At 44.4% G+C, this 24,139-nt stretch overlaps 2 protein-coding genes across 6 annotated transcripts in view; both read right to left on the bottom strand.

Annotated features, from left to right (window-relative positions):
• The window catches only part of LOC137335841 (transmembrane protein 150A-like), a 36,386-nt gene extending 23,692 nt beyond the window's left edge, over positions 1-12,694 (bottom strand). For all 5 annotated transcript variants that reach the window (XR_010966520.1, XR_010966519.1, XM_068001303.1 and 2 more), the window contains exons 1-5: positions 12,386-12,694; positions 9,125-9,172; positions 7,492-7,578; positions 5,446-5,513; positions 741-868 (exon numbers count right to left, since the gene is read on the bottom strand). Coding sequence is in view for 3 of the 5 variants with exons in the window: in XM_068001303.1 (XP_067857404.1) it covers positions 741-868; positions 5,446-5,513; positions 7,492-7,578; positions 9,125-9,172; positions 12,386-12,450 (396 nt within the window). In the remaining 2 variants the exon portion in view is untranslated. The remainder of the gene's footprint in view (positions 1-740; positions 869-5,445; positions 5,514-7,491; positions 7,579-9,124; positions 9,173-12,385) is intronic.
• Positions 12,695-15,448: 2,754 nt separating this feature from the next.
• On the bottom strand, positions 15,449-22,983 carry LOC137335842 (peptidyl-prolyl cis-trans isomerase-like). The gene is made up of 6 exons (XM_068001306.1): positions 22,854-22,983; positions 20,381-20,411; positions 19,585-19,673; positions 17,550-17,646; positions 16,987-17,062; positions 15,449-15,959 (listed from the first exon to the last, which is right to left on the bottom strand). The coding sequence occupies exons 1-6, from the start codon at positions 22,920-22,922 to the stop codon at positions 15,827-15,829; spliced, it is 495 nt and encodes a 164-aa protein (XP_067857407.1). The 5' UTR covers positions 22,923-22,983; the 3' UTR covers positions 15,449-15,826.
• Positions 22,984-24,139: the final 1,156 nt, after the last annotated feature.

Below are 24,139 nucleotides of genomic sequence, written 5' to 3' on the forward strand. Positions count from 1 at the left end.
ATGAATGGACACGTATGTAAAATCCATAGACATGCACTTTCCTGGAGGACACATTGGTCAGTAATCAAGTCTGAAAGCTCTGATTGCCATGTTGGATAATAATGACCTTTAACAAATATGTAACATGTACATTCATTTCCCTTCTCCCCATTTTCCCCCTTCCCAACACCTCAATAAAGTGGCCATTCTTCATGTGAGAACCTTTGGACAGAGCGTTTGTGGCAAGTTATTTGACTTGCAGGAAATTACCGATACCATTCTTCAGACAATGGTGACCCTTTGGTATCTCACCCAAGTGATCATTCTCCATGTATGAGCTAAGACAGTGAGTGTCGGGGGCTGGGCGGGGGGCGGGGTGGCGGTGTCATTCTACCGTTGAGGCCATCACAATTGAGCCTGATTTGGTCATTACCCAGTGCCACACATGCACTTGCCAGTAAGGATACTGAATAGCAATCAGGAGTGGGAACCCTGGATCATTGTTACTCTCTCTAACTCAGGGGTGAAGTGACAAACTGTGACAACAGATCAGCCAACTCAGCAAAGACCAGTGATTGAATGCAAGATCTTGTGGTCAATGTGCCTTCGTGCTCTACTGGGTGGTACATTCAGTCACAGGCTCGTTGAAGGAGTGCTGAGAAAATTAATCCTCTTGGCTTGTAGCAAAGGGTCCAGAACAAACAGTCATTGAAAACATTCTTGTTACTGTCTGCAAAAGGGAAAATGGAACAGAGCCTTACCTGGAAATTTCCAACCACGACCAGACCGACTGCATTAATGCAGCCGGTGATCAGGGCTCCAGTGTTGATCCATGTGGGCCGGCACCTCTCCAAAATCTGACCGTAGCGTAGAACACAGATCACAACCACTGGATAGACACAAGAAACACAGCCAGCCATTAGTTAGGACAGTTCCCATCACTGGGGAAGAAAGAAATGGCAAAGACGTTAAACAAATATTTTGTATCTGTTTCACAGTAGATGACACAGAAAGCATACCAGTTATAGTGGGGAACCAGGGGGCTAATGAGAGTGAGGAACTTAAAGTAATTAATATCAGTAAAGAAAAAGTACCAGAGAAATTAATGGGACTAAAAACCGACAAATTCCCTGGATCTGATGGCCTACATCCCAGGGTTCTAAAAGAGGTGGCTGCAGAGATAATGGATGCAGTGGTTGTGATCTTCCAAAATTCCCGAGATTCGAGAATGGTCCTAACAGATTGGAAGGTAGCAAATGTTACCCCGCTATTCAAAAAGAGGGAGAGAGAAAACAGGGAACCACAGGCCAGTTCGCCTGACATCAGTCGTCGGGAAAATGCTGGAATCCATTATTAAGGAAGTGGTTACAGGGCACTTAGAAAATCATAATATGATTAGGCAGAGTCGACATGGTTTTATGAAAGGGAAATTATTAGCGTTTTTTGAGGCTGTAACTAGCAGGGTAGATAAAGGGGAACCAGTGACAGAATATATTTGGATTTTCAAAAGGCATTCGATAAGGTGCATATAAAAGGTTGTTACGCAAGATAAGGGCTCATGAGGTTGGGGGTAATATATTAGCATGAATCGAGGATTGGTTAAATGGACAGAAAACAGAGGAGGGATAAATGGGTCATTTGCAGGTTGGCAGGCTGTAATTAGTGGTGTGCCACAAGGATCAGTGCTTGGGCCTCAGCTATTTACAATCTATATTAATGACTTAGATGAAGGGACCCGAGTGTCATGTATTCAGGTTTGCTGATGATACAAAGCTCGGTGGAAAAGTTAGCTGTGAGGAGGACACAAAGAGTATGCAAAAGGATGTAGACAGGTTAGGTGAGTGGGCAAGAAGGTGACAGATGGAGTATAATGTGGGGAAATGTGAGGTTATTTGCTTTGGTAGGAAGAATCGAAAAACAGAATATTTTTTAAATGGTGAGAAACTATTAAATGTTGGTGTTGAGAGATTTGGGTGTCCTTGTAAACGAAACACAGAAAGCTAGCGTGCAGGTACGGCAAGCAAATTGGAAGGTAAATGGCATGTTAGCCTTTATTGCAAGGGGGCTGGAGTACAAGAGTAAGGAGGTCTTGCTACAATTGTACAAGGCTTTGGTGAGACCACACCTGGAGTACTGTGTACAGTTTTGGTCTCCTTATCTAAGGAAGGATGTACTTGCCTTGGAGGCGGTGCACCGAAGGTGTACCAGATTGATTCCTGGGATGAGTGGGTTGTCCTTTGAGGATGTTTCCCCTGGCTGGAGAGTCTAGAACTCGGGGGCATAGTCTCAGGATAAGAGGTCGGCCATTTAGGACTGAGATTAGGAGGAATTTCTTCACTCAAAGGGTTGTGAATCTTTGGAATTCTCTACCCCAGAGGGCTGTGGATGCTTAGTCATTGAGTATATTCAAGACTGAGATCGATAGATTTTTGGACTCCAGGGGAATCAAGGGATATGGGGATCGGGCGGGGAAGTGGAGTTGAGGCCAAAGGTCAGCCATGATCTTATCGAATGGTGGAGCAGGCTCGAAGGGCTGTATGGCCTACTCCTGCTCCTATTCCTTATTTTCTTGTGGACAGAGACTGCAGTTCGGGCAGCTCCCATCACTGGACAGGGGCAGCAGTTAGGACAGTTCCCATCACTGGACACAGGCAGCTGTTAGGACAGTTCCTATCCTTGGACAGAAACAGCTCATTGGCTTGGGATTATTTTTTTGGGGGGTGAATTTTTGCATTAATCAAGACAAGGCACATTATGCAGGGAAATGAAATATTTTTGGCATCAACTGTCATCAACAAGCCCTCCAGGTTCAGATACAGCACTGGATATATAACCTCTATGATGCGTAGCAAGCCACCCTATCAAGCACTTCCAACTCCAGGTCAGGTACAGCATGGGTTAGATACAGAGTAAAGCTTCCTCTACACTATCCCAAACACACCCAGGGCAGGTACAGCACGGATTAGATACAGATTAAAGCTCCCACTGCACTATCCCACACACACCCAGGTCAGGTACAGCTCAGACTAGATACAGAGTAAAGCTCCCACTGCGCTATCCCATCAAATATTCCCGGGGAAGGTACAGTATGAATAGATCCAGAGTAATGCTCCCTGCATCCTAGTCCCAACAACACTTCTTAATTTAGAGCCAAACATTCAATTTTAAAATAAAAGAAAAAACAAAATGATGGGCAGGAAATACAGTCAGCTGTCCTAATATCTCTAAGTGGCTCGGTGTCTTGGAACATTTTACTACATTAAAGGCGCTATATAAAAGCAAGTTGTTGTTGTTGTTGTTGATGATGATGAAAGAACAAAAAAAGAATTCAGCATGATGCCCTTGCATTTCTTTGATAACTGATGCTGCCAACATGAGCACAGGCATTCCCTTCTACATTTTCTCGCTCCTCTGCTGATGACTGGAGACACATGCTGAGGTCGCGTTATGGTCCAGTGAGAATGGATAATGAATGTCAGCCATGAGGCAAGCTTTGCAGCTGTCTGACCCCAACACTGACAACAACTTGCATTTATATAGCGCCTTTAACAGGGAAAAGCCTCCCAAGTTTCTCCACAGAGGTGTAATCAGACAAAAATGTACGGCAAGCCAAAGAGGAACGATTGAGGGGTCACCAAAAGCTTGGTGAAAGGGATGGGTTTTAAGGAGGGTCTTAAAGGAGGAGAGGGTGGTGGAGAGGTGGAGGGATTTAGGGAGGGAATTCCAGAGCACAGGGCCTGGGTGGCTGAAGGCACGACCTTCAGTGGTGGGACAAAGGGACAGGGGAATGCAAGGAGACCAATGTCAGAGGAATGGAGAGCACGGGAGTAGATTTTGGCTGGAGAAGGTTCTAGATATACGGAGGGATATAAAAATGAGAATGTAAATTTCAAATCGGAGTGGTTGGGGGACTGCGCAAGCACACACACTTTCCAGGAGGGCTCCCTGGATAACACCCTCAACATGACCCTGCCTGACATCATGTAACTCAACGCTGTGCCCACTTGTGGGCGAGTCCAGAACAAGGGGGCATAAATATAAAATAGCCACTAATAAATCACCTAAAAGAAAAGGAGGAATGTCTTTACACAGCGAATGGTGAACTTGCTGCCTCATTGGAGTGTTTGTGACACATTTAAGGGAAGGCTTGATGCATACATGAGGGAGAAGGGGATATGGAGGCAGGGTGAGAAGAGGTAATTTGAGTAGTTGGAGACTGTGGATGGTACACATTGCAGCCACTGTGCGCCGGTGGTGAAGGGAGTGAATGTTTAGGGTGGTAGATGGGGTGCCAATCAAGCGGGCTGCTTTGTCCTGGATGGTGTCGAGCTTTGAGTGTTGTTGGAGCTGCACCCATCCAGGCAAGTGGAGAGGATTCCATCACACTCCTGACTTGTGCTTTGTAGATGGTGGAAAGGCTTTGGGGAGTCAGGAGGTGAGTCACTCACTGCAGAATACCCAGCCTCTGACCTGCTCTTGTAGCCACAGTATTTATATGGCTGGTCCAGTTAAGTTTCTGGTCAATGGTGACCCCCAGGATGTTGATGGTGGGAGATTCGGGGGATGGTAATGCCGTTGAATGTCAAAGGGAGGTGGTTAGACTCTCTCTTGTTGGAGATGGTCATTGCCTGGCACTTGTCTGGCACGAATGTTACTTGCCACTTATGAGCCCAAGCCTGGATGTTGTCCAGGTCTTGCTGCATGCGGGCTCGGACTGCTTCATTATCTGAGGGGTTGAGAATGGAACTGAACACTGTGCAATCATCTGCGAACATCCCCATTCTGACCTTATGATGGAGGGAAGGTCATTGATGAAGCAGCTGAAGATGGTTGGGCCTAGGACACTGCCTTGAGGAACTCCTGCAGCAATGTGAAGTATAAACACTGGCATAGACCAGTTGGGCCAAATGGTCTGTTTCTGTGCTATAATTCTACATAGCACAGACAGGGTTCAAACCAGAGACCTTCCTAATCTGTGTGACAAGTATACACTCAGTGGTATATTTACCAATTTAGCCATTCAAGGTAGTTTTCCTCCCCCTCGCTCCAATTACTCAGTGCACCATGTGATGTGGTACTGAGGCATACAGACTAGGAAAAGTCCCAAAGCTGGTCTGTGGAACTTATTCCATTTCAGATTAAGTGGCATTGGAGCTGCTACCATTGGCATTCGGTCTAGGATTGGGGCACAATGCATGACAATGTATCCAGTTCTATGGTGAAACTATTTGCCAGCATTCAAAAGTACCATGGCACCAAGGCACCTTAGCAACAGCCCCACTTCTAACCACAGCAGTGCTGCGTTGGCTCAGCCTCCGCAGAAAAATTGATTTTCCACTGAAACAAGGTGATCAAAAGTGACAGGACTAATTGATTCAGAATGGCAGTAATAAAGGATTAACCCTATTGTCCAGTAAACCTACAGTCCAGTAGCGACTCCCACTAGTGAACAAGCAGATGACTTACCCATAAAAGCACCCACATTGCCAATTAAACTGAAGAGGCAGCTTTCAGGAGGGTACGAGCCACATTTACTGTCAAGAAAATATAAAAGCAGTTAGTATCAGGTTTGATTCAATAACCGCTCCCAATATTCTCCTCTCCTGAAGGCAATTGCCTTATTGGGTTACAATTCCCCAGGTGCTGCAGTCTGCCCAGAAATGGCCATTTTTCACCCCAGAGCCTGGAAGTGAGTATCGCTGAGCTATTTGACCATGGGGTCGTCAATGTCATGCCTAGTCCTGTCCTCCTGACTTAGAGACAACATTTGCACACTTTCCAGCAGGAGTTGCTGAGTAGTGATCCAAGAGGGGGCCTTGCTAACAGTTTCCCCTCCTTAGCCCTGCTGCCTTGCGTGTGCGTATTATTTATCTTCCCGTTTTATACCCAGTGACGTCATTGAGTGCCTCTTCTCCAGTAAGTAATCAAACAGCAGTGAGGAGGGAGGGTACAGAGGATACACACACCACAAAGCACAGGGTGCACAAGTTACCCCAAGGTGCCTCATTCACCCCCTCATAACCAGCTCAAAAATGGAAGGGGTGGAGGCCTGCGGTCAGATTAGCTTCTTGACAGGGTGGAGGGGATGAAGAAAGGAATATGTGCATAACTCGGTGGTAGTGAGGGGTCGTAAGAGAACTGGAATGCAAATGCAAAGATGTTTTGAAATTGGAGAAGGAAGTACAGTTTATAAAAATTATAAACAGCGTAAAGCTGGCCAAGTACAGTCCAGAGCCACGGAATTTAGCAGTACTCTCCAACCCCTTAGCAATGAAACTCAGCCCAACTTAATCTTTAATTATTAATTTTGATAAGTGTAGATGGGGAGAAACTGTTTCCACTGGCAGGAGGGTCGGTAACCAGAGGACACAGATTTAAGATAACTGGCAAAAAATCCAGGGGGGAAAATTAGGAGAATTTTTTTTTTTAAACATAGCGAGTTGTTATGACCTAGAATGTACTGCCTGAAAGGGTGGTGGAAGCAGATTCAATAGTAACTTTCAAAAGAGAATTGGATATGTACTTGAAAAGGAGAAATTTTCAGGGCTACAGGGAAAGAGCATGGGGAATGGGACTAATTGGATAGCTCTTTCAAAGAGTTGACACAGACACGATGGGCTGAATGGCCTCCTTCTGTGCTGTATGTTTCTTTGATTATCCCACAGTTGAGCTCCTTTGTCTCTTTGCATCTCAGAGTGACTCACTCTCTCACTTTCTCCTCTACTAAAAATACAGTAAAACGAAGCAAAACTGTTCATAAACACGACTGCAGAGTACTGAAGAATATATTATTGGAAATGGAGCTACGTGAACATATTGGAGCTAAATTTTAGTTGATGTTTTGAAGGAATCATTGTGTTGCTCCTCTGCTCAGTGTACAGTCATTGTGTTGTATGGTTTTACCTGTTGCTTTGCCATTGTAAATCCTTTTTCTCCCTAAAAAAAAACCTCAATATCAAATATGCTCTGCTTGAAAGATCAAACATCTTATACGGAATGGACCCAGCTCAGAGTCAGTTTCAGAAATGAAAATGGCCCTTTCTAATTAATTCCATATCAGCTGAACTTTCATCTAATTTAAGGACTGATTGAGGACACTAATGGAGATTGGGGCAACAGGTTACATGCCCACCCTCTCAGGTGAGGGCAACAGAGTCGGGGCAGTAAATGACCCAAGCCATTCTGAAATAAAAAGAAACCAAACGCACACGGTAAAGACAAATTCAAAACTAGGAAAGCTGGAAATCAGACATTAAAATGAAAACTGTCGGAAGTCAGAACATGCTGAAAATACATGGCACAATAATCAGCCTCACAAAGACAAGTTAGCATTTTAGGCGGGATCGCTCATCCCAGTTCCTCATTGAAAAGAACTGATGATAAGCCCTACTTCAAATGTCTTTTCTCTTTCTTATATTGACAGACCTGCTGTGCAGTAGCAGCATTTTTCTGCTTTGTGCTCATAAAATTATTGGGTTCATGCAGCTTTATTGAATGGAGCATCTCTCCTACCTGACCAATGGGATATCTTGAATAGTGCAGCAGCTTTTCGGGTAGCCGTGCTTTGAGACGTCCTCAGAGCAGGACTCGTTATATAACCTTGGGAATAAAAGAAAAAGCCCGTCAGCAGAAAACCAGCTTTAAAATGCATTCACTTGGAAGACGTTTGCTTTAATTTTCAAGGACATGGAATCTAAAGTGAACGTGTGTGGGCTATAATACCAATCAGCATGGTGCCCAAGGAGCAAGGATCAGTCACAGGGGCCAGGTGTAATGAATTCTACTCACACACTGCCAGGGCAACCAACAAACTGTTCATACTACACATTAATAAGAGCAGGAATTAATCACCAGCCTTCAATTCAGACCATTTCACTAACAAAAATATTACATTGAATTAACTTCTTATTAAGCGAGTGTTACAGGTCTGCAACAAAACTATAATTTACTGATCTTTCACACTCACACACAGACACGCACGCACACACACGTCAGCCTAAGCATGCCTCAATATATACAGTTAGCACGGGTTCAGTGAACTCCACAAACATTCCCAATAGCTTACTTGACAAAGGCAAAGTGTAACTGAGCCAGATAACCCAGAAGGTCCCTGGTGCGGTTTCTGTGCCGTATGACTGTAGGTGTGCTACAGTCGGTCTCAGTGTCCCTGGGCTCGGAAGTTGGGGGCGGGGGCGGAGAAGTGGACAACAGCTAAGGTTCCCACTCCTGATTATTATCCAGTGATGCTTCCTGGAAGGTGTGCGTCGATGTCAGGTGAAAAGAGGAACAAGCTCTGTTGTGATGCCTCCCATGGTTAAATAGCCTGCCAACACAACATCATCTAGGTTCAAACATTAAAAATAACCACATGAAGGGGGCCCTGAATGTGGATTGGTGCCCATGGAACTGTACCCCAGCAAAAGTCAATTCCTACAGGAAAAGAGGGGGGGGGGGGGGGGGAAGAAGATAAGGAAAGAAAATTAAATTTTAAGAACTCCATACACAATTGTGTACACATAAGCACATACAACTGTGTATACACACACACGTGCAAGAGTCACACGCTTTGTTGCAGCTGCAAATCCACTTAGGTGAAAAAAAAATTGTAAAAATGTTCCTTGAGGCTTATTTGTTGCTAATTTAAGATTTAAACACACTACTGGAGGTAAGAACATCTCAATAGATTCCAAGCGAGATGAAAAGGTTGATATAAATGTCGGAGTCAGAGACACGAGAGTTGATCACTTTTAACTTACACGACAGAACACTGCAGGCCCTGTCAGCCTGTGAGATGGATATTTATAACAACCGCATAATACTTTTACTTCAGAGCACCTCCCAAGCAAGGATTTTTTTTGCTCAAGGTTACCATTTTATCAGATCTAAACGTTTACACAGTTCTCTGTGGATGTTTTCACAGCTGAACTGGTCCTATCCTCAGCAGACAGTGACACTTGGCAGCAGGGACTGGAATCCTGACTGACTTTTACCCTCCCTAACCCAGTGGCACAGAAACCATTTAAAATTGCCCCAACTGCTGCTGTGGCTAAGATTAACTGACTCAGCCCAGGCTGGAATTGAACCATGAAAAAAAAAATTAGAAGTTAGTGGGAGAGAAAGAGTGAATAAATTGTAAATACTGTACCAGTTCTCAACAGGGCAGACGTGGTGGTTCATCACTGCCATAGCATATCTGCAAGAATGAAACATGCAGTTAGAAAGATACAAGCAGGGTCTTGAGCAGTGTGCAATGTTTTTGTGGATCACTTACACTTAACCACTCGCACTTAACCAGATTATCAGCGTCAATCGCTGCTAGGAATTAAATTAATCTTATCTGTGGTGCACAGTATTTGATTGCATTGGATTGAAGATTTAATACCAGCTACACCAGAATTTCAGATTTATCACTGGGGGCTGGGATTCCTCCCACTGCAAGCAAGGTCCTGGCTGGACAAGCAGCAGGAAGCAGCCCAGTGTTTTGCGCTGATAAGCTGCACAGTTTTATCAGGTGACTACCCTGTGACATTTTGGCACTCTTAAACCCTGGACCTGCCAGCCAGTGCTGAAGTTCTCTGGACTAAGGAAGTGGGGTGTCTATGGAGAGAGAGTGTGCACTCTGTCAGGCAAACAGGGATACCACAGGTCTACGTTTCTCAGTAGTTTGGTTCAGAGACTCATACACAGAGAGAGGTTTCTGTGCATCAGATACCTGGCTGATCAAAAACAAAATCACTCCAAAATATCTTTTTGAAAATCATTTCTCCCATCATCTTGGTAACTCTAAATTACTTGTATCTGTGTGCAGTTATTAGATACAGAAAATTATTAATGTGTTGCTTCTTTCTACTTGTAGTTGTAATTTCAACAGTCCGTCTGCTTGGTCCCAAGAAAAACAGAATCATTGGCTCTCCATATCAATGGGTAAGTCTTTCACATGATGTGGTACTAAACCATACAGACCAGTAAGGTCCTGGGTTTGATCCCAGGTTTATGTGAATTAGCTGATCTGAACTGGTGTGACCACATAATAACTGGCTGTGGTGACCCAGGGTTAGTGCGTGGGAAAAAAAAAAAAAAAAAAAATCCAATCAGGCATTGATAATAGGAGAGGACAGTACCAAGTTCAGTGGTTTAACAGCCTGCCAACTCGGTTCACACTTGAAGAATGTGCACTTGGGAGAGGCACCCAAGGCAACTTACCTCTCTGCACCATTGACATGATCAACCATTTCATTCTCCTCCACCATTTCAACTCTGTGGTCCACCTGCATGGCTCTAACCCTACCTATTCCTAGGTATGATGTGGAGATGCCGGTGATGGACTGGGGTTGACAAATGTAAGGAATCTTACAACACCAGGTTATCGTCCAACTGTTTTATTTGAAAATCACAAGCTTTCGGAGGCTTTCTCCTTCGTCAGGTGAGTGTGGGATTCCATGGAAGGTTACCGCATTTATAGTCAGAGAACAATACCTGGTGATTACAGATAATCTTTTCAACTGCCCGTTGTCAAGGCAATCAAAGTGTTCAGACAGAGAGATGTTACCTACAGGACCACCGAATATACAAACGGCCAGAACAAAAGGCAGAAAGAGAGAGAGAGAGAGAAACATCCGAAAGGAAGAGAAAGACAGAGAATGACCCGTTCTATTAAAAACAGATGATGGTGTTGTAAGATTCCTTACATTTATTCCTAGGTAGCCAACACATCTCTTCTTGCACCCTTACAATCATTTCCAGGGTGCCTCAAGTTTTCATCCTTGGCCCCCTCCTTTTCCTTGTTTATATGCTACACATTGGAGGCATTATCTGCAAGTATGTCAGGTTCCAGAAGTACCTAACACTCAGCTTTACTGCTCCACCATCACACATCAATTCCACAACCACCTGTATGTTGTCAAACTGCTAATTTAACACAAATTGTGGGTCTGCCAGAATTGTCTCTAAACGTTGAAAAACCAAAGCCATATTCTTCAACTCGCGCCAAAACCTCCATATTCTTGTTCCCGACCTATCTCTATCCCTTCCTGCTCGATCAGGTTAAACCAAACAGTGCTTAAACAGTGCCCTGTTTGAGCTGAGCTTCAAACTCCACAGCCTTCCCATCACTTATGCTTGCTACAGTAGTGGTGCTAGATAAATGCAAGAAATCGTCAATTATGTATCTGCTGCTTATTTCCACCACTGCAACATTACTCACTGTGGCTGAAATCCTTAACCATGCTTTTATTACCACAAGGCTCAACCTCTTGCCAAACTCCCTTGCTCCACTTTATACAAACTCCAAATTGTCCAAAACTAACTCACCACCCTTGTGCTTGCCAGCCTCCATTCGTACCCCATCCAAATAATTTCCAAATTCTCATACTTATTTATAAGTCCCTCTATAGCCTCACCCCTCCATACTTCCACAACTTCCTCCAGGCCTATGTCCTTAGTCTGTTGCGCTATCGACCTGTGATTTGTGTCGACTGTCATCCTTCCCTCCCACAGCTCCTCTTTCAAGTGACAGAGTGTCCTGGTCCTGCTCTTTGTAACTCCCTCTCTACATCCCTTTGTCTTACTATTTCTCTTCCCACTTTTAAAAGCCTGCTCAAAACCCATCTTTTAATCTGGACATTCGGTCATCGCTCCGAATTCACCTCATCTTGATAGCTGATATGTAAAGCGCCTTGGAGCTCTGTATTACATTAAAGGCGCTAAATAAATCTTGGAGATTGTCCACCGACAAGATGCTGTCTATCTCCAATGATTAGGGCTGTGCTGGACTATATCTGTAGCTGTTACTGAAGTGGCAGCAGACTTGGACCATAAACTTCAAGCAAGGTTATCATAAAGTATTTCTGCTGAGAGCGCGACTTCACAACGAATATCGCCGCACACCACGTGTTTTTCCATTTTTAAAAAATGTTTACATACAATTAGAAATTCAGTCTCACGCGTGCAAACGTTTTATTTTAAAACGAGTTAGTGTAATTCCGTCCGGACAAGATCAGGAAACCAAAAGAAACGCGCATACTTTCAGAGCTTTCAGCTAAATTTTAAAAAAAAACACCAAGCAAAGCACAGGTTCGATACGAATTGAGTTGGAATTGATCACACAGGGACTGGCAAAGCCTGGGAACGGACAGCCTGTGAATCCAAGTAGAATGGGGACATGCTGAAGTGGACAGCTCCTTGGTGGCAATGTGAGCTCCGGGGTGCAGCGTGGAGAGGGACCGAGAGGACCAGGCTCAGCGGTGGGGGAATAGAGGCAAAGGGGGAGGGAGGGAGGGGGGAGGAGGAGGATCCGAAGGGAAAGTGTGAATGAGGAGCGAAGATAAATGATCGGGGAGGGTGAAGACAAAGAGAGAGGAGGGCGGGGGGGGGGGGGGGAAAGAGATAGAGGAGAGGCGGTACTCACACGATCCATATCCCGGTGATGGAGAAGGCGGACAGACTGACGGGGAGGATGGCCCAGGCAGTCATTGGGAAGCCCAGAGCCCCTCACCTCAGACTGGGGTGGGGGAAGAGCCTCCTGCTCCCACCGCACGGTCGCGAGGGGGCCCCGCAGCCGCACGCTGCACCTCCTTCACATTGATCGGCGAGAGAGGGGGAGGGGGGGGGGGGAAAAGGAAAAATAAAAACCCGGTCAGGCCCCGGCCTCACGCCTCCCGGTGGCCCGGCTCCTTTAAAGGGTCTCTGCTCCGATGCCGCTCCATCATCGCCTCCCCTCCCCCTCAGTGCGCATGTGCAGCAGGCGCGGGGCACGCCGGTACCCGGCGCGCAGGACTACAACTCCCGACACGCATGGCGGCAGCGCGCTCTGACGTCATGTGATTGACAGGCGTCTCCAGCCACTCTCAAGGCAAGGTTACGCGCTGGGAGGGCGGGTGTACCGGCGGTCCCAAGAGTGCGGGTCCTCGGTGCGTCAAAGTTCATTTGTAATGTTGCAGGTGCGAGGATCTGCAATACATTACAGCTGTTGGGGGAGGGGGGACATGTAGTTGAAGAGGGAGAATGTGTTTGGCTGTCGCCAGTCTGATGGCATCTCCTTCTCTGGTTGATCAGATTGAACCTACAGGTGTGCCACGTGTGTCCTGCTCGACCCTGCACTAACCGCCCCTCCAATTGCTTATTTTCACTTCTGTCTGGTTGCCCACCCAACAACCCGCCTATCTCACGACCCACTGGCACTGGAGCCCTCATACATTGCCTTGATGATCTCTTTTCTCGTCTTCTCAAGCCCCACCCTTTAAAAACTCCCAACTTAGCAGGACATATCCTATCCTCTATACCTGGTCTCCATTTTGTTCCCCAGTGAATTATCTTCCAAATTCTTGTCCCCAAATCATTCCACGTCCTTGCTCATCCTATCTACAATCTTTTCCAGCCTAACCGACATCCTCTACTCTGCATCCCACCCTTCCCTGATCATATCAGCACCAGAATATTCAACTATGATACAGTGTAATTGTTTTCTATATCCCCTTGCTATTATAATCACTTTAAAACATACCCCCACTCCTTTAATTACCGCTAACTTTTCTTACTTACTGATCGTCCACCCCTCTCCTTGTAAAGCACCTTGAAATGTTACATATTTTTTTTAATTCATTCATGTATTGAACAAATAGTAAATGTATAAGCAAGGAAACAGGCCATTTGGCCCAACAGGTCTATGCCAGTGTTCAAGCTCCACACCAGCCTCCTCCCTACTTCATCTAACCCTATCAGCATAGTCTTCTATTCCTTTCTCCCTGAAGTGTTTTATCTAGCTTCCCTTGAAATGCATCGATGCTAGTTGCCTCAGCTACTCCTTGTGGTAACAAGTTCCACATTCCACTCTCTGGTTAAAGAAGTTGCTCCTGAATTCCCTATTGGATTTATCAGTGAATTTCTTATATTGATGACCCCCAGTCCCAGTCTCCCCCACATGTGGAAACATCATTGCCACAATATCTGCGCTCCTCGAATTCTTGCATCCGTGATTTTAATTGCTCCACTTTGGCGGCCGTGCCTTCAACTAAGCTCCGGAATTCCCTCCCTTAAGCTCTCCACCTGTCTTGCCTCTTTTAAGACACTCCTTAAAAACTACCTCTTTCACTAAAGCCTCTAATGTCTCATGTGGCTCAATGTCAAATTTTATTTAATAATGCTCATGTGAAGCACCCTGGGATGTTTTACTAAATTGAAAAGGCACAATATAAATGCAAGTTGTTGTCTACCCTGTCAAACCTTATCTTACATTTCTATCAGGTCACTGCCTACTCAATGTTTTCTGATAGGTATACTAGCTGAGTACATCTTTTTTGCACCTTCTCCACTGCCTCTATATCCTTTCCTAATATAGAGAAGGCATAATGCAAATTGCTTTATTAATAATTTAACCTCCTTGCTCTAAAGCATTAGATCTGGTACATGTGAATTATTCTATTAAGTATCTGTAATACAAGAACTGAGCTGGAACCATAAAATATCGCAGATAATTACAAAACACTAAAAACCCTTCAGTGTCTCAAAGTACTTCACAGCCAATGTTGTTCTTTTGAAGGGTAGGCACTGTTGTAATCTGGCAGATATAGCAGCCAATTTATAGTGCATGACCCCACAAACATGGGACTAGGTCATTTGTTTTGGAGGTGCTGGTTGAGCCACTAGAGGAATGCACAGTTGTTGAAATAGTGCCATTTTTACATGCAGCTGATGGGGCAGACTGGGTCTTACTGAAAGACAGCACTTCAGTGCAGTACTCCCACTAAGCCAAGGCTGACAGGTGTTCTTTAACTGGAATGGTAAATTAGGAATGCTTCAATCTGTGTAACAATAATTAAAACAGAAGTTGATTATTCTATTATTGCCACTGAACTATTGGGCAGGATATAGATCTAATATCTTTATTGTGTCCCAAATGATGGCTTCTGTAAGGGGGTTCTCTATTCCTGAGGAACTGAGAAGTGAAAATGACCAACATTCATCTAATTATAGTAGAGGGCTATCAATTCGCCTACAACAGACACGAGACAAGAAAAACCCATGGTGGAAAGCTTATCCGAGAGCACCAGCTAAGTTATTTTTAAACACTTTCTTCCCCACTTCCACCAGCATAGACACACAATATGGTCAAAAATCAAGACCACACATGCACTTGTGGGGGTAATTGTCACAGCCACCATTGTTCTGATTCAGTCAAGCATGCAACTGAAATGGCAAAAGGACAATTTTGTACACATGAACAGAAGGATATAATTTGCTTAGTATTAGAAACTACTGCCTGCCACCCTGTCTTCAATGAACAGGATTGTTGAATGCTACCTTCTCATTGGGAATTTGTTGTTTGTGGCTGATTCATTAATCTAGTCAACTCTAGTACATACACCAATTTGCAGGCTTGTGAATGTGGTCATTGAGTGCATTTGTAAAACTGCAAAGATACTTGGCATCTAGCTTGGAAAAAAAATCAAAAGTATTACATTGGGAACAAAAGTTTGGTGAGCAAGTATTTACTTTATTTGAATGAAGTGTTTCAGTAGCATAAGGCTAGTGTCTAACTACACCTGGGTGGCTTCCATTACAAACATCAGCATCAGTGTAGTAGCCAAATGAAGCAAAGCACTGCCATAATGGTCACTGGTACTTGATGGGTTAGACCTGTTAAACCTGGGTAAGAGCCACAGGCAAGCTGCAACTTGGAAACTGTTTGCTACAGTACAAATTACATTAACCAAGGCAAACAACAATTTTCAATTTTTATTTGACAATGTTCTTTTGAATTCCGCTGTCATGATAACATACCAATATTATGAGAAGGAAGAGACTCTGGTCATTAGTTGGGCTACACATAGCTATTATAGGAATGGTTTCATCACAACTCCCCACAGTTGAGAATGCTAACAACACTACTAGTCTTCCCACTTTTTGATCCCTTCTTTTCCATTTCTTTCACAACAGTCATGCCTTCTACAACATGTCCAAACACAACATGTTTATCATCCAACCTGAAAAGGAAAGGAGAGTTTAGTATTGCAGTATTCAATCACATAGCACTTAACTATATATTTAAAATCAGACTTCCTGCCTATGGCCTACTCCTGTTCCTATATTCCTTCCTATGCTGAATGTAGTTCTGATGAGTGAGGTAATAAACACAGTCAGGCCAACAAGTGATGAGCACTGCACCAGTGGGGCTTGGTGCAGGATAGGATACAAGAGAGGATTCAGTTATGGAAGAGCTTACACCCCAGGAGTTCTCCAATGGTTCAATGTCACAGACACAGCCATACAGACTAATTGACTTCAGCCCTTCAGTCTCCAGGACAGGGAGGGGGAGGGGGAATCTTTAGCCAGAGTTACTGCTCCCAACTGCATTTCAGCAACTCCCTGCTGAAATCTGATCCAGTGAGCACAGGAGCAGTCTCAGCAATGCCACACCCCCAGTTGAACAGCTTGATACTCACCACCGAGGCTTATGAATAGCTACTTCAGTGTTGTACTGGAGCATGCTGCAGAACTTTATTTCAGCAAGAGTCCACATGCTTAAGACAATAGGAAATTGATTACACTCAGCCTGCAAAATCTGGGTAATTCTAAACTGTCTTCAACTAGGGTTCTTGCAACAGTTGCAGAAGTGATCTGGGGCTTGAAAGATGTGAAGATTGGGCTCAGGCATGATACTGTATAATTAGCTGAAAAACATCCAGGCACACAACCTGGGCACCAGAGGGCAAGCAACACCTTCTGGGGAGGGAAAAATACTAGAATAAAGTCACATACCCAAAGTAACAGTCTGAATTGTACAGCTGTATTTATTCACTCCTACATTTGGTGTTCTACCCCAAAGTCTGACACCCCATACTCTGAACTCTACACTCAGCTATAGGGCAATTAATCCCTGTATGGTCTATGACCTAATAATTCCATTCAATTTATAGACACTCTCCTCCCATTGAGCATCAGAAATTGCTGATAATACAAAATGCAAAGAGTCCAGCAACAGGTTGACTGGCTCTAGATAAGAATTCTTACCATTCAGTCTTTGCAGTGCAGATGAAGAACTGTGACCCATTTGTATTGGGCCCAGCATTAGCCATTGACAAAAGACCTGAAATCAAAACAATGTAGTATTAACCACAATTGGACAACATTTGGCAGGCATTTGTTCTATGTTCTGAAAAATCAAAGTGCTTAATGCTACACAAGACAAAAGGGTTCTGCTTCAACAAACTGTCTCCCAATTCAACAGGGAATTAGCACCAGTTGTTGGCCTGCACCACAGGCCAAGGTGGTCCAAGACTCAATCCCTGGCCTATTCAGGTCTGTTGTTCATTACAATAGCTCTTGTCATTCTTCAGGCAAGGAAGGCCAAGAAAAAACCCAGAAGCAGTCCACAGACCATTCTCTACCAAGAGAGATCAGTCAGTTGTGATATCCTGAGGTTGAACAACTCACTCCATTCCCCTTCTAGGCTCAGATAAGGAATGGCAACTTGGAAAAGATTGTTGGCACCCATGGGAGAAAATTTAGAACAAACAAATTCCTCATGTTACATCATACCAGAGCCTGCAACACAAGAACCATCATCTTTTTACCTTCTCCAATGTGCTTAAGTGTGAAGTTCTCATCGTCAAATTTGTTACCATAGATGGACCTGCCACCAGTACCATTGCCTTTTGTGAAGTCTCCACCCTGTGGAAGTAAAGACACCCAGACAGTAAATCACTTCCAGAAAATGCAAGTTTTAAAATTTTACAACCTTGTGCTCCACTTAATTTCAAGTCAAGTACCTGTTAAAATTAGATCAACAGTCACCACCACCTCACTGCAACTCAGTAATTCAACTGGGCTTGTGAGCATCAAACCATGGGGGTGGATTCAAACCAATGTCTACTTGTCACTTCCTAATTCTACATTGCCATCTGATCTTCAGGGAGATTTGGCACAATGACTCAGTCCTATAGGATCTTAATTCGGAGTCTGCATCCTCTATGCTGCTGACACCAAGCTGGCTTTAACTGCTACAATTATCAACTGTAGTTATAAATTGTAACTTTAATAGCCAACCAGCAGCTGCAGAGTACTTAAATTACATTCCAATCAAACAATATAGCAATGGAGAAAAACAATCCCATGACTGTAGCCCAATGAGTAAAATAAAGTGACAAATATAGGTTTGATCACATTTATGTTCCAACTCAAAAGTGAGCTTCCAACACCACAATCTATCCATCACTAATGCTGCACACTTCCATCTGTGGAACATGGCCTGCCTGATCTGTACTGGTTAACTCAACTTTCTCCAACACCCTTCTCCAGAATCTACTTGATCACTCAGGCCCCCCACCCCAATGTCCTGCAGTCAATTCCACTCACTCAGCAACTTGCCCACCTACTTACAATTCTTATCCTACAAAGCTCATTATTGCAACTCTCACCAATCTTTTATTCCTTGTACACATTTTGGTACTCAAGCCCCTTTCCTTTAATAGTGGACGACCATATGGCCCCTCAAGCCTGTTCCACCATTCAAGATCATGGCTGATCTTTGGCCTCAACTCCACTTTCCTGCCCAATCCCCATATCCCTTGATTCTCAGTCCAAAAATCTATCCATCTCAGTCTTCAATATACTCAATGACTGAGCAGCCACAGCCCTCTGGGGTAGAGAATTCCAAAGATTCACAACCCTGAGTGAAGAAATTTTTCTTCATCTCCGTCTTAAATGGCCGACCCCTTATCCTGAGACCATGCCCCCTCGTTCTGGACTCTCCAGCTAGGGGAAACAGACTCTCTGCATCTACCCTGTCAAGCCCCCTCAGAATCATGTCAGAATGAGATCATTTCTCATTCTTCTAAACTCTAGAGTACTAGGCACATTCTACTCAATCTCTCTTCATAGGAGAACCCTCATTCCAGGAATCAATCGAGTAAACCTTCACTGCACAGCCTCCAAGGCAAGTATATCCCTCCTTAGATGAGACCAAAACAGTACACAGAACTGTGGTCTCACCAAAGCTCAATACCACTGTGGCAAGACCTCCTTATTGATCACTGATGGCACAGCCTTGCTGCTTTATTCCTATTCTCTGGAACTGGCTCCCCAAAAATCTCAGTTTTAAATAAAATCTTCTCAAAACTCATTATTCTGAACAAGTTTTTGGTCACCCAATTCTGCACCTTTGTTTGACATCCATTCCTTTACCACATTTACTGAATAGAAACAGTTAAGACTGCAATCTTTGAAAACTTCAAAAACAAACAAGTGGGTCACCATAACAGACTTCAACAGCAATGTTCTCCCTATCTGGACTGGCCATGAAATACAAAACATCTGAAAGTTTGATTTCAGCCCAAAAAAGATAGCATATAGTCAAGGATGGATGCAACAAGAGTCTCCCCCAAGAGACTTACCATTGCAGCTGGGAGCAGTTTAAGATTTTAGTGAGTGAAACCAGCCACCAGGCAATTCATTTGACCAGTCTCTGCAGGCTACCCATATGGGGGATGCCAATTGTGGGAAGAAAGTTTATATGGTATTTCAAATCACTTGGACACAAGACAACTGTTTTTTAAAAAAGATCCAAAATACACATATATTCAGTTGTTAAAGGGTTAGGAAGGTACTTACCTGGCACATAAAGCCAGGAATTATTCGGTGGAAAACTGATCCTTTGAAGCCTTCACCTGGCTCCTTGGTGCACAATACACGGAAGTTCTCTGTTTAAAAGCAAAAAAAAGTGAACAAACCTGCACCATCTTAATGTAATAGTAATCAGGTGAAATGCAGTCACTGCATCCAGATTAAATCCCTGAACTGACTTCTTATTACAATGCTCCCAGATTCACCATCTCCTCAAAACATTGCACCTCCTGCAAGTTTTATTTTTGTCATGACTACATTATTTGTGAAATGCAAGTATGGCTAGAATTCAGTAAAGCAATGTCCCAAACAAGTCTCAGATCACATTCAAATAGCTTTATGATATCTAAAATCCTACCATTCTGTAATACGAACCATTTGCAACAGTCAACTTTGATCTGTTCCAAACAGTAAATTCAGGACAATTTCAAACCAGCTGTCCCAAGGCAATACTCCTCCTGGCATTTGCAGGCTACCAAAGCTGATTCAAGTACAACGTATTATATTACTGCTTAATTGGCAAGATCAGGTTTGACTTAAAAGCCATTACACCCCAACCACCTCATTTTACTGAAATTTTTAATATTCTAAGACAGACAATTTTGTAAGTCAAAGATTAAGTGTGTTTCTCAGACACTGGCTGCAAACTTGGACTCTTTGGTCTAGTCGGTTTCCCTCCTCTTCCTTCTCCCCCCCCCCCCCCCCCCCCAGCTCCCAATTATGCTTCCGAAGCACTTTGAGACAGTTTCCCACTTCATATAAATGAAAATTGTAATTTGCTCACCTGCAGTCTTTGGCACCACATCTTTTCTTAGCTAAAGGGCAGAAACAAAGAACAAGGATTGCTGAAAACACCTAGTCTATAATTCACCAAGATGCATAGCACATTCAGTCTTACAGGTAAAAACTGGTTATAAACTTAACGGTAGAAGTGTTCACTGCAATTTTATTTTAATCAGACCGGAGAATTGCAGCTAATAGGGTGGAGGCAGCTGAAGGCACTTTGCTTGCTTTCACAGCCCCGACAGTGGATATCCATTAAAATCCTATCCCATCTTCCACTTTTTAGCTGCCTCTACCATTTCTGAATGGGATACCATGGCCCAAAAATTTGCTGTCAAAATAACAGCACTCACTGTTACTAATGCACAAATGGCACAGCACCTTCAGACGAGGGCAGATGTGAGGTTAAACGTGAAAATCCGGAAGCTGCCGTCAGATGCGCAGCTCGCTTCATGAAAACGGCATCTCACTGTGACTCACCATTCAAACACATTGAATGACGAAGTTTCTGTACTTCAATGGTAGAGACAAACTAAACTCACTACAGAAAGTTAGGGCTTGTCCATTTCTGTCTAAGTACTCTTTCTAACTGAGAAAGATCTTCATTACTGCTATACAACCTCTCTGGCACTGAAAATTAACTATTACAAGTGTGGAGTCTCATGCATTCATATTTTAATTGTTGGGGGATTTAAAAAAAACTGAACCTTTCTTTCCCTCCTATTTCACTTTCTGTACCTGATTTGACATTGAATTCACTATTCTAACTTACACTTCCTGGTTCAGACTTTGAGCTGTTCATTGCACAATCCTTCAATCTGATATGGTGAAGGAGACTCTCAGCTGCTTGCCTTGTTCACATAGATCTCAAATGGAAATTAAACGGGCAAGTCTAACCAACCAGCTACAGTAAATTCCAGCCCCATATATGTCAATCAGAGATTGTCACGAATGGCCATTTCAAGACACCACACATCTGTAAAATGGCGGCTATGAATTAAGGGATGCATTTAGTCGATTGGCCCGTTATGTCCCCGGACCAGGACAAGAGCTGCAGCTTGAGCCTCCTCGCACATGGCCAAGTGACGGCAGGCAGCTAGACTTCGATCCGGGGGCGGGGGGGGGGGGGGTTTGTTGGTCCCGCGGGGACCGGCAACAGGCCTTCATGTCCTCACCGGGGGGGGGGAAGCAACCCGAGACAGGCCAGATTATTAATCCCATCCGCGCCCTCAAAAAAAAAGCACGGAGTCCGCGATAACCGGTCGCGTGAGAATTTTATTTGAGGGGGCGATGCATTAAAATTGTGATTTATAACGTTTCCAAAAAAAACCCCTCAAGTTTTTGGCATCGGGGCCGCTCGCCGTCTGCCTCGCAGCCTTCCTTTACCAGGGCACTCGGGTTTGCTGTCGCGGCCGCACCTTCATCGCCGCAAGAAATATGGCTGCTGCCATTTCCTGGAAAATCTCAAGCAACCTCCAACCATGAAACAAAAAAAAAAACAATCATGGCAGCTGAAGTGAATTAGGCGAGGATCCGCAGCCAAAGCCAACCACCATGAGCGGGAAACGACAGGAGGCCCAGCAGCCCATTCATTAAATAGACCCTATCACCGGGAGAGACAAATTACCAAAATGGGGTCAAGTAATCTTCCCCCCCCCCCCCACCATTAACAAAAATGGAGTCAAGCAATCTTCCTCTCTCTCCCCCCACCATTTACAAAAATGGAGTCAAGTAACCTTCCTCTCTTCCCCCCCCCCCCCACTTACCAAAATGGAGTCAAGTAACCTTCCTCTTCCCCCCCCCCCCCACTTACCAAAATGGGGTCTAGTAATTCCCCCCCCACCACCATTTACCAAAATGGGGTCCAGTAATTCCCCCCCCACCACCATTTACCAAAATGGGGTCCAGTAATTCCCCCCCCACCACCATTTACCAAAATGGGGTCCAGTAATTCCCCCCCCCCACCACCATTTACCAAAATGGGGTCCAGTAATTCCCCCCCCCACCACCATTTACCAAAATGGGGTCCAGTAATTCCCCCCCCCCCACCACCATTTACCAAAATGGGGTCCAGTAATTCCCCCCCCCCCACCACCATTTACCAAAATGGGGTCCAGTAATTCCCCCCCCCCCACCATTTACCAAAATGGGGTCCAGTAATCCCCCCCCCACCACCATTTACCAAAATGGGGTCCAGTAATTCCCCCCCCCCCCACCATTTACCAAAATGGGGTCCAGTAATCCCCCCCCCACCACCATTTACCAAAATGGGGTCCAGTAATCTCCCCCCCCCACCATTTACCAAAATGGGGTCCAGTAATCTCCCCCCCCCACCATTTACCAAAATGGGGTCCAGTAATCTCCCCCCACCATTTACCAAAATGGGGTCCAGTAATTCCCCCCCCCACCATTTACCAAAACGGGGTCAAGTAATCCCCTCCAGTCTCCAAAAAAATAAACCCCAAGTGGTTTACCTCGAAAACGATGCGGCCCACGTGCTGGTTGTTAAACCCGATGTCAAAAAAGACTCTAGGGTTTGCCATTGTCAACCGCCGCTCGAAATCAGACACGTCTACTCCGGGAAAGAAGTCACTATCGGAACTTTAAACCCACCCACCACCTCCGCTTTTATACCCACATTGCAAGCCCGCAGCTGATTGACAGCCGCCTGCAGCAATCAGCTGTCTGCGGGCTGACGATTGACAGATGGATTAACCAATAGAATCGCGGCGCCGAGGGTCGGCGGCCGTTCGGAATCGCGGCGGCTCGGATGAGGGGTGAGGCGCACATGATTGACGTGCGGATAGACCAATGAGAATACAAGCTCTCAAGAATAAATGTTGACATGTCCATTTTTTATTTAAAAAATACCGAGCTTAATCCGTATTTTTTATTATTATTTCTCCAATTTCTCAGCAAACTGAAAATATACATTTCAATCCGAAAAAGCTGGTGGAGGTAGTGACCAATCAGCGCCCAGTGAGTCGTGCATCATCTACAAAATAGGTGGAACTGTAAAAATTCCCTACTCTGCAGTTAAAACGGTAAATGCTGACAAATATATAATATATTTACAATTGTAAAATAATATTGTAGTATCATTACATATAACAGACGATTAACACAAATATTCCACGTTTAAGCTTTATTTGAATTTATCGTGATCACCTTTTTTTTGGTGTGGTTTTCGTCCCGCTTTTGGTAATTATTTTACTTCGCCATTTTAAAAAAAAATTAACCATGTCACATCACTAATGCTTGGTTTCCCCCTACACCAAAGACCAGAGATACGGAGAAGGCTTTATTTGCAAAATACAAGCAATTTTGTGAAATATGGGTTTTTCTTTTTGTAATATGGCCACCGGTTTTTGCGGGTTCCAGAACGTTCTCTGCAGTCAAGCTGCGGGCTGATGGACGGGGTGCCCGTCTTTGTTTGCCTTCAGACTTCCCATTTCTGAACAGGATTTTTATTGATTTTTAAAATAATAAATATCTCATTACTTGATATGTTTTAGTATCAAAACCAAATAAGGGAGGCTGTTTGATAACTCGGCAGCTCCGAATCCCACAGTGAATTTCTCGACACCTCATATACTTTGGCTAAGTTTTCACCCTCTTCTATTTCTCAGCTTGCAAGGTCTGAGATTTGTGGACTTATCCTTCCTTGATCTGTGTGGCTCTTGGTGCTCTGGATAAAGTACTGCCAGAACTCATGAAACCATGCCCCAGCACAAACTACCACCAGTGGAGGAAGGAAACA

This window comes from Heptranchias perlo, chromosome 20 (assembly GCF_035084215.1).
Source record: "Heptranchias perlo isolate sHepPer1 chromosome 20, sHepPer1.hap1, whole genome shotgun sequence".
In the NCBI taxonomy this organism is placed as follows: domain Eukaryota; kingdom Metazoa; phylum Chordata; class Chondrichthyes; order Hexanchiformes; family Hexanchidae; genus Heptranchias; species Heptranchias perlo.

What these genes read in the sequence shown, in the direction of transcription:
- LOC137335842 (XM_068001306.1), bottom strand. Translation starts at nt 22,922, where the DNA reads ATGGCAAACCCTAGAGTCTTTTTTGACATCGGGTTTAACAACCAGCAC. An exon ending in TGGGCCGCATCGTTTTCGAG is followed by an intron (nt 20,412 to 22,853) that starts GTAAACCACTTG and finishes TCTGCCCTTTAG; the next exon opens with CTAAGAAAAGATGTGGTGCC. An exon ending in TGTGGTGCCAAAGACTGCAG is followed by an intron (nt 19,674 to 20,380) that starts GTGAGCAAATTA and finishes GCTTTTAAACAG; the next exon opens with AGAACTTCCGTGTATTGTGC.